Raw genomic sequence first — 12,458 nt, 5'->3', positions numbered from 1 at the left:
CGGTCCCTAAATGTTTTTGCTGCCCAAGAGAAAGAACTTTACTGACGTCAACTAGATTGAAGCATTCATTCTACTGATTCATTACATTAGTTTGGTGAACAAGGGTTTATTTAGTTTTATAAACTGAGTGGTTCGAGCCCTGAATGCTGATTGGCTAATAGCCATGGTATATCAGACCGTATGACAAAACATGTATTTTTACTGCTCTAATTACATTGGTAACCACTTTATAATAGCAATAAGGCACCTTGGGGGTTTGTGGTATATGGCCAGTATACCACGGCTAAGGGCTGTTTCAAGGCACTCCGCAATGCATTGTGCTTAAGAACAGCCCTTAGCCGTGGTATATTGGCCATATACCACACCCACTCATGCCTTACTGCTTAATTCTAGGGCAACAAGTAATGACAGAAGAGAAGCTGCATGTATCTAATTATAAGTTGACAGACAAGTAGCCTACCAAAATGTTGGATATTATAAGCAGGAACATAAGCCTATCTAAAAGGCCTGTCAAAAAAATTGCTCTGCCATCTCTCCCTGTTCTCTATCTGACCTGGTATGATCCTGTCGGTATTACTCCCTGCTCTCTATCTGACCTGGTATGATCCTGTCGGTATTACTCCCTGCTCTCTATCTGACCTGGTATGATCCTGTCGGTATTACTCCCTGTTCTCTATCTGACCTGGTATGACCCTGTCGGTATTACTCCCTGTCCTCTATCTGACCTGGTATGACCCTGTCGGTATTACTCCTTGTTCTCTATCTGACCTGGTATGATCCTGTCGGTATTACTCCCTGTTCTCTATCTGACCTGGTATGATCCTGTCGGTATTACTCCCTGTCCTCTATCTGACCTGGTATGATCCTGTCGGTATTACTCCCTGTTCTCTATCTGACCTGGTATGACCCTGTCGGTATTACTCCCTGTTCTCTATCTGACCTGGTATGATCCTGTCGGTATTACTCCCTGTTCACTATCTGACCTGGTATGATCCTGTCGGTATTACTCCCTGTTCTCTATCTGACCTGGTATGACCCTGTCCTAATTACTCCCTGTTCACTATCTGACCTGGTATGATCCTGTCGGTATTACTCCCTGTCCTCTATCTGACCTGGTATGATCCTGTCGGTATTACTCCCTGTTCTCTATCTGACCTGGTATGATCCTGTCCTAATTACTCCCTGTTCTCTATCTGACCTGGTATGATCCTGTCCTAATTACTCCCTGTTCTCTATCTGACCTGGTATGACCCTGTCCTAATTACTCCCTGTTCTCTATCTGACCTGGTATGATCCTGTCGGTATTACTCCCTGCTCTCTATCTGACCTGGTATGATCCTGTCGGTATTACTCCCTGCTCTCTATCTGACCTGGTATGATCCTGTCGGTATTACTCCCTGTTCTCTATCTGACCTGGTATGACCCTGTCGGTATTACTCCCTGTCCTCTATCTGACCTGGTATGACCCTGTCGGTATTACTCCTTGTTCTCTATCTGACCTGGTATGATCCTGTCGGTATTACTCCCTGTTCTCTATCTGACCTGGTATGATCCTGTCGGTATTACTCCCTGTCCTCTATCTGACCTGGTATGATCCTGTCGGTATTACTCCCTGTTCACTATCTGACCTGGTATGATCCTGTCGGTATTACTCCCTGTTCTCTATCTGACCTGGTATGATCCTGTCGGTATTACTCCCTGTTCACTATCTGACCTGGTATGATCCTGTCGGTATTACTCCCTGTTCTCTATCTGACCTGGTATGACCCTGTCCTAATTACTCCCTGTTCACTATCTGACCTGGTATGATCCTGTCGGTATTACTCCCTGTCCTCTATCTGACCTGGTATGATCCTGTCGGTATTACTCCCTGTTCTCTATCTGACCTGGTATGATCCTGTCCTAATTACTCCCTGTTCTCTATCTGACCTGGTATGATCCTGTCCTAATTACTCCCTGTTCTCTATCTGACCTGGTATGACCCTGTCCTAATTACTCCCTGTTCTCTATCTGACCTGGTATGATCCTGTCGGTATTACTCCCTGTTCTCTATCTGACCTGGTATGATCCTGTCGGTATTACTCCCTGTTCTCTATCTGACCTGGTATGATCCTGTCCTAATTACTCCCTGTTCTCTATCTGACCTGGTATGATCCTGTCCTAATTACTCCCTGTTCTCTATCTGACCTGGTATGATCCTGTCCTAATTACTCCCTGTTCTCTATCTGACCTGGTATGACCCTGTCCTAATTACTCCCTGTTCTCTATCTGACCTGGTATGATCCTGTCCTAATTACTCCCTGTTCTCTATCTGACCTGGTATGATCCTGTCCTAATTACTCCCTGTTCTCTATCTGACTTGGTATGATCCTGTCCTAATTACTCCCTGTTCTCTATCTGACCTGGTATGACCCTGTCGGTATTACTCCCTGTTCTCTATCTGACCTAGTATGACCCTGTCGGTATTACTCCCTGTTCTCTATCTGACCTGGTATGACCCTGTCGGTATTACTCCCTGTTCTCTATCTGACCTGGTATGATCCTGTCAGTATTACTCCCTGTTCTCTATCTGACCTGGTATGATCCTGTCGGTATTACTCCCTGTCCTCTATCTGACCTGATATGATCCTGTCGGTATTACTCCCTGTCCTCTATCTGACCTGGTATGATCCTGTCGGTATTACTCCCTGTTCTCTATCTGACCTGGTATGATCCTCAGTGTCTCTGTGCCTCAGGTCTGTCGAGTAGAAAGAAACCCCCTTGGCAGGCAGACCTCATCTCTCCTCTCAATTCAAGGGGCTTTATTGCCATGGGAAACATGTTAACATTGCCAAAGCAAGTGAAGTAGATAATATACAAAAGTGTAATAAACAATAACAAATGAACAGTAAACATTACACTCACAGATGTTCCAAAAGTATAAAGACATTTCAAATGTCATATTATGTATATATACAGTGTTGTAACAATGTGCAAATGGTTAAAGTACAAAAGGGAAAATAAATAAACATAAATATGGGTTGTATTTACAATGGTGTTTGTTCTTCACTGGTTGCCATTTTCTTGTGACTCAAAATCGGGTTGGTTTTCAAATTCTTTGTGGACCTGTGTAATCTGAGGGAAATATGTGTCTCTAATATGGTCATACATTTGGCAGGAGGTTAGGAAGTGCAGCTCAGTTTCCACCTCATTTTGTGGGCAGTGTGCACATAGCCTGTCTTCTCTTGAGAGCCAGGTCTGCCTACGACGGCCTTTCTCAATAGCAGGGCTATGCTCACTGAGTCTGTACATAGCATTCCTTAAGTTTGGGTCGGTCACAGTGGTCAGGTATTCTGCCACTGTGTACTCTCTGTTTAGGGCCAAATAGCATTCTAGTTTGCTGTTTTTTTTGTTAATTCTTTCCAATGTGTCAAGTAATTATCTGTTTATTTCTCATGATTTGGTTAGGTCTAGTTGTGTTGCTGTCCTGGGGCTCTGTGGGGTCTGTTTGTGAACAGGACAAGTCCCAGGATCAGCTTGCTTAGGGGACTCTTCTCCAGGTTCATCTCCCTGTAGGTGATATCTTTATTATGGAAGGTTTGGGAATCGCTTCCTTTTAGGTGTTTGTAGAATTTAATGTCTCTTTTCTAAATTTTGATAATTAGCGGGTATCGGCCTAATTCTGCTCTGCATGCATTATTTGGTGTTTTACATTGTACACGGAGGATATTTTTGCTCTTTCCATTCACTTAACCCCCACAGGTTGCTCTCTTTTACTCACTCACTCACTCACTCACTCACTCACTCACTCACTCACTCACTCACTCACTCACTCACTCACTCACTCACTCACTCACTCACTCACTTCCTCCTCTCCTCTGTCACAGTGCCAACCTGTAATGGCTGATGCTACCATTACACTGAGAGGAGGGAGGGAGAGAGAGACCTAACTAGCCTGTATTAGTTCAGCGAGAGATAGAAAGGGGGAGAGTGAAGGATGTTAGTGAAGAGGAAACATGCCATCCCACACACAGTATGCTACAGTAGAAAAGGCCTGGCCACCATCAGCCTAATGATCCAGCCAGGACCCCTTCCTTCCCCTGATGGCTGCCACCTGCTGCAGAAGCACACACACGCTGCTGGCAGATCCCAGGCCACCCATGGACTAGTTGTGGACAATTACTGTACATACCACAGATTTTCTCTCATCAGATCCATACCGTGTCAGCCCAGACATATCATTGGCCACCCATGGACTAGTAGGACCATTGAAACTACATACCTCTTATCTGATTATTATTATTATTATTATTATTTAAATCCATACTGTATCACCTCAGGCATATCTGTGGCCACCTGGGGGCTAGCATGGGTCATTGAAGCTGTGCATATCACTTCAGGCGTATCTCTGATCCTAGTTTAGCACTCCTACTCTGAGACACTTGATAAATACAGGCCCGGAGTTGTAACCTGATCAGGAAAACTCCTGGTCCCTAATGTTAAGAACTACAAATACCACAGCATCTGTGTCTTGTTTCTCTTGACACACATTTGGGACAGATCTAGGATCAGCTTCCCCTCTTCCTTTCCTAACCTTAACCATTAGTGTGGGAAACTGACCATAGATTGGCATCTAGGGGAAACTTCATCCTAGACCGTTCATATTGGAACAGTTGAGTTCAGCTCCATTGAGCCAGCCTGACCTAGATCTTTGTGTACATGCTACATAAGTAAAACTATGCATAATCATGTTCCGTTTACTTCGCCGACTGCTTTGCCATCTTAACTGCTTACAATCTTTCTGCATGTCTTCTAAATAGCAACTTATTCCCTATATAGTGCACTGCTTTTGACCAGTATCCTATGGGCTAAGATCTGCCTTCTCTGCAAAGGAAAACATACCTTATTCAATGGCCTCTACTATCATCTGTGTCCCAAATGGCACCTATTCCCTACATACAGTACCAGTCAAAAGTTTGGACACACTTACTCATTCAAGGGTTTTTCTTTATTTGTACTAGTTTCTACATTGTAGAATAATAGTGAAGACATCAAAACTATGAAATAACACATGCAATCATGTAGTAAACAAAAAACAGTTAAACAAATCATAATATATTATATTTTTTAGATTCTTCAAAGTAGCCCCCCTTTGCCTTGATGACAGCTTTACACACTCTTGGCATTCTGTCAACCAGCTTCACCTGGAATGCTTTTCCAACAGTCTTGAAAGAGTTCCCACATATACTGATCACTCGTTGGCTGCTTTTCCTTCACTCTGCGGTCCAACTCATCCCATCTCAATTGGGTTGAGGTCGGGTGATTGTGGAGGACAGGTCATCTGATGCAGCACTCCATCACTCTCCTTCTTGGTCAACAAGCCCTTACACAGCCTGTTTTTTTGGAATGAGTAGGTGTGCCTAAACTTTTAACTGGTACTGTATATAGTGATCTACTTTTGACTGGGGGTGTTTGGTCTGTTGTATAGTGTACAGTACAAATATCAGGTATATTATATGTTTATGAGTAGTCTGTTGCAGATGGTACATGTTTGTGTTTTACATGAATAGCCTTCAATGCAGACACTTCGAACAATTTCCTTTTGGCTGTTTTAGATACGACACTATGTGTCTATTTCCCTTCTCGGTTCAACTTAAGGGGCTTTATTGGCATGGGAAACATATGTTAACATTGCCAAAGCATATGAAATAGATAATAAACAAAAGTGAAATAAACAATATAAAATGTACACTCACAAAAGACATGTCATATGTCTATCTACAGTGTTGTAACGATGTGAAAATAGTACAAAAGGGAACATGAATAAACATAAATATGGGTTGTGTTTACAATGGTGTTTGTTCTTCACTGGTTGCCCTTTTCTTGTGGCAACAGGTCACAAACCTTGCTGCTGTGATGGCACGCTGGTATTTCACCCAATAGAAATGGGAGTTTATCAAAATTCGATTTGTTTTTTAATTCTTTGTTGGTCTGTAATCTGAGGGAAATATGTCTCTCTAATATGGTCATACATTTGGCAGGAGGTTAGGAAGTGCAACTCAGTTTCCACCTCGTTTTATGGGCAGTGTGCACATAGCATGTCTTCTTGAGAGACAGGTCTGCCTACGACGGCCTTTCTCAGTAGCAAGGCTATGTTCACTGTACATAGTCACAGTGGTCTCTCTGTCTCTCTGTGTTTCTCTTTCTGAATCAGCTTCAGGGGGTTCCTGGCTGACACTCCTACATGCCTCCACAGCTATGGTTATGCTTTGTTACCATGGCACCCACCATCAATTTAGGTCTCAGTAGTAGTTCTGAGATTGCTCGTAGGAGTGAGAGGGCAAGCTCTGTTTCTACCTCACCCCGTTCTTTCTCTCTCCCTCTCTCGCCCCTTCGTTTCTGACTCTCTCTCCATCTGTCTGTGTCTCTCTCTCCACAAACAGTCTTGACCTGGTGTTTTAAATGTCCTCATGTCTGATTGGCTGGTGATGTCAGTGGGTTTTATTAATGGCTCTGGGCAGTTGCTGGGCAGAATACACACACTGGCATGCAGAATACACACACTAAAACATCCTCTCTCATTAACAGTATGAGGAACCTAGATGTTCTGTTTCTTTTTATCAAAGCAGCAGTCATCCTGTAAACTCATTGTTCTGTATGTTTAATTATTTATAAGAGATAGCAAAACATCTAGAACAGAACTTGGAAAGAGTTTCATCATGGAACAACAAGACTGTTGAGTTAACACATGAACCAGTGTACAAAAGAGTGAAACCAATGTGTTCTGTGTTCATGTCCTGTAGAATCTTGCAAGTGGGACGAAAGCAGAATTCTAAGTTTATCAAGTGAGAATTCTCGAACAAATGTGACCCAAACATTTTTTGATCTCAGCAACACAATAGCACGTGCAGCAAAGACTAAGAAGCAAAGTCAGACTTCAACCAACCACCCAAAGCGTTCCAGTATGGATGAAGGGCTGACGTCAAAGCAGAAAGCAAATACCATTGTGCTCTCGTGACATTTTTATGCACTCCGACTAAAATGGAAAGACTGCAACCAAAATCCTCAGCATGGTATGATGCTGATGAAGACTGTTTCACGAACAGCTTTAGTATCAATATCGTCTCATTTTCCACATATTTAAAACAGATATATATCACACACACACGCACACAACCAGCTTATAACACACTTAAAAGGCTTGTGGTTTTGAGAGAATCCTACTTTAACGTTGAGAAGCTTGCGAAGCCATTACTTTATAACCACTGCAACGGAGGCCAGAGACCACAACGCATGGCTTTCCCATTATTGCCCATGAGCGACTGATTTGACCTCATCAAGAAAAACACGGCAGCTCTGCTGTGGTCGCTTTGTTAAAGAATGTAGCTACGCAGTACGCTTATGAATGCAACGGGTTGGAATTGTTGAACGTCGAGCAAATAAGTCAATCTCGGGTGAAATGGAATAAGAGGGGGATGAGCGTGTGTGTTTGCATGAGCGTGTGTGCAGTGCACGCAGGTATGTGTGTTGTTCGAAAGAGTGTGTGTGGGGTGACAAATTGCAGGAGTCACACCTCACACTAAAAGCAGAAGTCCGTGGTTAGCAGCATTCCACAAGTAGTCCTTCAGTACAAAACATTGTTCCATTTCTCCCATGTTGCGGTCTTCATGGCAAGCCTGTATTCGTTTAGGCCCGTTTCTGTCTAATTTATACAAAACGTAATCAACCTGCCCCCCTACTATAGTCTTTGTAAATTAGCAGAGCTTGTTTTATTGTTTGTTTATGTCCCAAATGGCACCCTATTCCCTGTGGGCCCTGGTCAAAAGTAGTGCACTATATAGGGAATAGGGTGCCATTTGGGACGGAACCTAAATTATGGGATAGTTTAAGCGGTCGGTCGTCAGGGAGCTGAGCTTGTGTGGATGGCCACTACTGTCAATCATGGCTTCCAGCTGTATCAATGTAGTCACTTTGAAGCTCGCTCTCTCACACACACACACACACACACACACACACACACACACACACACACACACACACACACACACACACACCACTCACCGCAATGACTCTGCAGTGTGCCATTTCAAACGACACACCCACGTGCCTTGAGTTTGTGGTGGCCAGAGCAATTTTAGAGTAATTGTTATTCTGTTTTTTCCCAGCTTGGCCCGGAGACACCACCTATGTTGTCGTAATTGGTCAAATTTAACCTTTGCATATTTTCCATCGCCGGTAGGCAATTAGAACATAGTTTCTCAGTGAGGGAAGTTAGCAGCACAAATAACCATCATGCGATGACAGGACTTGGTGGTAGGATGAGGTACAAACCTGACCTCTTGACTCCATGCTGCATCCCAAATGGCACCCTATTGCCTAGTGCACTACTTTTGACCAGAGCCCTGGTCCCATATAACTACTGCTGGACACACTGTTCACACGCTGTCTGGACACACCATGTACACACACATACAGTACCAGTCAAAAATGTGGACACCTACTCATTCAAGGGTTTTTCTTTATTTTTACTATTTTCTGTACTACTCTCTGTACTTTGCTCTATTCATCTTTCCCTCAATCCTGACTAGTCTCCCAGTCCCTGCCCCTGAAAAACATCCCCACAGCATTATGCTGCCACCACCATGCTTCACCGTAGGGATGGTGCCATGTTTCCTCCAGACGTGACGCTTGGCATTCAGGCCAAAGAGTTCAGTCTTGGACCAGAGAATCTTGATTGTCATGGTCTGAGAGTCGTGCTGTCATGTGTCTTTTACTGAGGAAGGGCTTCCGTCTGGCCACTGTACCATAAAGGATGGTGGAGTGCTGCAGAGATGGTTGTCCTTCTGGAAGGTTCTTCCATCACCACAGAGGAACTCTGGAGCGCTGTCAGGGTGACCATCGGGTTCTTGGTCACCTCCCTTACCAAGGCCCTTCTCTCCCGATTGCTCAGTTTAGCCAGGCGGCCAGCTCTGGGAAGTCTTGGTGATTCCAAACTTCTTCTATTTAAGAATGATTGAGGCCACTGTGTTCTTGGGGACTTTCAGTGTTGTAAAAAATGTTTGGGTACCCTTCCCCAGTTCTGTGCCTCGACACAATCCTGTCTCGGAGCTCTACAGACAATTCCTTCGACCTCATGTCCTGGTTTTTGCTCTGACATGCACTGTCAACTGTGGGAACTTATATAGACAGGTGTGTGCCTTTCCAAATCATGTCCAATCAATTGAATTTACCACAGGTGGACTCCAAGTTGTAGAAACATCTCTAGGATGATCAGTGGAAACAGGATGCACCTGAGCTCAAATTCGAGTCTCATTGCAAAGGGTCTGAATACTTTTTTATTTTTAAAACATTTGAAAATATTTGTAAAAACCTTTTTTCGCTTTATCATGATGGGGTATTGTGTGTAGATTTGATGAGGGGGGGGAAATAATTTAATCAATTTTAGAGTAAGGCTATAACATAACAAAATGTGGAAAAAGTCAAGGGGTCTTAATACTTTCTGAATGCACTGTATGATGGATTTTTGGCCAGGGCTCACTTGGAAAAAGAGATTTAAAAGTTTCAGTGTGACGTCTCTGGTTAAATAAAGGATGAATCAAATTAAACAGAGTGGTGTTAGTTGCTAGGCTGTGTTACCCTGCTATAAAGACTTGGTTTAGTGGGTTGTTACATTTCTGTTTTGATGTGTCATGTCTAATATAATGTGTATTCATTGGCCCAAACAATTGACAGTGTTCAGTAGGGCAAACAATAGCAAAACGTTTTGCAATGGAATATTTTCAAAACATTTTCTACCTACTGAACAGGTGTGTGTGTGTGTGTGTGTGTGTGTGTGTGTGTGTGTGTGTGTGTGTGTGTGTGTGTGTGCGCGTACACAGGCCGTTGACCCAGGAGGAGATGGCCCAGCGCAGGGAGCTGGCCAGACAGAGACACACTGAGAGACTGGCAGCCATTCAGCAGACGGAAAGTGGGGAGGGAAATGCCCAATCAGGAAGTACAACACCGGCAACCACTCCTGGTGGAGACAACACCATAGGCAAGTGTCTCTCACATACACACACACCCACCCACTCTTACCTTGCTAAAACCCCAACCCCTGGCCTCTTTTTCCCTAGTGGTTTGGAAGCTCTGGCCAGTTCCAATAATCAATATGTTCATGGTGATACCACTGATACCAGTGTATGTCTCCATTGTCTTCCCTGACATGCAGGTAGTGAGGGTGTCTCAGGCCAGATGCAGGGCCTGCCTCTGAAGGCTAAACCAGAGGAGGAGGAGGGGAAGGAGACGTTCGTAGCCTTCGCTAGAGTCTACAGCGGGGTGGTCCGCAGAGGACAGAAGGTGTTTGTGATGGGGCCCAAGTACGACCCTGCTCAAGGCCTGCGCATGGTAAGGATGTACACACTTACAGGCAGGCACACACACACACACACACACAGGCATGTGGACACACACACGTACACACACACACAAAACACATTTTCTGCTCAATTTGCAATATTCACCAGACAAAACAATAACTGTTCTGAAGATAAACCCAAATGCTGTTTGTTCAAAGAGCAACAATCATAAATGTTCTGCGTGTTTGTTTCCATCTCAAGATGTGTATTCCAAGGTTAAAGATAACATTGACTTCTATGATGAGGGCTGTGTTCCTCTGTGGCCTGGGCAACAGTAGTGTACTGTAGGGAATAGGGTGCCATTTGAGACAGACAAGTCGTTGTATTATTGTTGCCTCGTCCCTCCTGGCTTCAGTAGCAGTACTACTAACTAACAATTGCTTTTAGAATCCAATATCACACAACCAATGTACTGGATGATTGGCTCTGATGCTCTAGAGATCTAATGTTCTCTCTCTCTTTCTCTCTCTGTCTGTCTGTCAGCTCCCAGAGGGCAGTACTAGTGTGAGTGCCTGTCTCCCTCCCGTCCCTCACCTGGCCTGCTGCACCATGGACAGCCTCTACCTGCTGATGGGCAGAGAGCTGGAGGAACTAGAAGAGGTGCCATCAGGGAACGTACTGGGTAGGTACTCAAACACCTACACCTACTTGAAGTGAATGGTCTTTTGAAAGGTTCATGCATAATAGGATATTAACTTGTTATCCAATGTTCTTTTTACTGCACAAATAAAGGTGAAAGTTACATCTTTCAGAGTTCTTTGAAAGGCCCAGTGCAGTCAGACGTGATTTTCCTGTGTTTTATATCTATATATATGTCCATGCTGAGGTTGGAATAACGTTGTGAAAAAGATGAAATGTGTACGCGCTGTTTGAAAAGATTTCTGCCTGTTTTTGTGGGAGGGATTTTTGGCCTTCCATGGTGACATCACCATGTGATAAATTAGTAGTACTGCTACTGAAGCCAGGAGGGACGAGGCAACAATAATACAACGACTTGTCTGTCTCAAATGGCACCCTATTCCCTACAGTACACTACTGTTGCCCAGGCCACAGAGGAACACAGCCCTCATCTAGACCAAAGAGAGTTCCAATCCTCTCTGCTGATAAGAGCACATTTTCAGTTTTACCCTCCCCACTCATACCACACCCAGACAGTCCTAGCAACATTCTTGCTTGAGAAATTGCACTTTGCTAAGAAGCAATTTTTTGTTTGATTTTGATTTTTTTTATTGAAAACAATCACAGTCAGGTACTTAATTGTTACCCAGAAATAATTTGAGATTAAAAACGCTGCATTGGACCTTTAAAGCTAGAATCCTTAGTTGCTACATAATTTAAAAAAAACGTCTAAATTAATGATACATTGATTCTGGAAGAATATAACTTATAGCTTCTTTTACTCCAATGTTTGTAAACAATGTGAATGTAAACACTGTACCGCCTCAACATGGTTGAAACTATCATTTTAATACTATGGATGGTTGGTCCTTGCATCCTTAGCTCTGTCTATGAATTTGATTTGAGTGGTTACATTTCTCCAGGCCCATCCCTCGGTTTTTCACCAAAACAGAACTGTGTGTGTGTGTGTGTGTGTGTGTGTGTGTGTGTGTGTGTGTGTGTGTACACACACACGTGATCACTTTGCAGATCTCTACATTCAATTACTGAAAGGGAAACCTTTTGCCTTCCCTATACCATTAGTACATTATGAGATAGACGTGCATTAGCCATATTGACTGTACAGCAGCTGTCTAATGCCCATATCGTGGAGAAGATGATTTATCATGTAGTTGTCCTGTCAACACCAGGCTACACATCCAGTTCATCGTGTAGTTGTCCTGTCAACACCAGGCTACACATCCAGTTCATCATGTAGTTGTCCTGTCAACACCAGGCTACACATCCAGTTCATCATGTAGTCGTCCTGTCAACACAAGGCTACACATCCAGTTCATCATGTAGTTGTCCTGTCAACACAAGGCTACACATCCAGCTCATTGTGTAGTTGTCCTGTCAACATCAGGCTACACATCCAGTTCATTGTGTAGTTGTCCTGTCAACACCAGGCTACACATCCAGTTC

At 43.7% G+C, this 12,458-nt stretch overlaps 1 protein-coding gene across 2 annotated transcripts in view; it reads left to right on the top strand.

Annotated features, from left to right (window-relative positions):
• The window catches only part of LOC120025134 (elongation factor-like GTPase 1), a 29,344-nt gene extending 18,282 nt beyond the window's left edge, over positions 1-11,062 (top strand). For both annotated transcript variants that reach the window (XM_038969576.1, XM_038969577.1), the window contains exons 13-15: positions 9,858-10,015; positions 10,190-10,365; positions 10,860-11,062. In XM_038969576.1, coding sequence (XP_038825504.1) covers positions 9,858-10,015; positions 10,190-10,365; positions 10,860-11,033 — 508 coding nt within the window. In that variant the 3' untranslated portion in view covers positions 11,034-11,062. The remainder of the gene's footprint in view (positions 1-9,857; positions 10,016-10,189; positions 10,366-10,859) is intronic.
• The last annotated feature ends 1,396 nt before the right edge of the window (positions 11,063-12,458 follow it).

The sequence above is a fragment of the Salvelinus namaycush genome, chromosome 30, assembly GCF_016432855.1.
Source record: "Salvelinus namaycush isolate Seneca chromosome 30, SaNama_1.0, whole genome shotgun sequence".
Lineage (NCBI taxonomy): Eukaryota > Metazoa > Chordata > Actinopteri > Salmoniformes > Salmonidae > Salvelinus > Salvelinus namaycush.
This window is presented reverse-complemented; position numbering and strand designations above follow the sequence as displayed.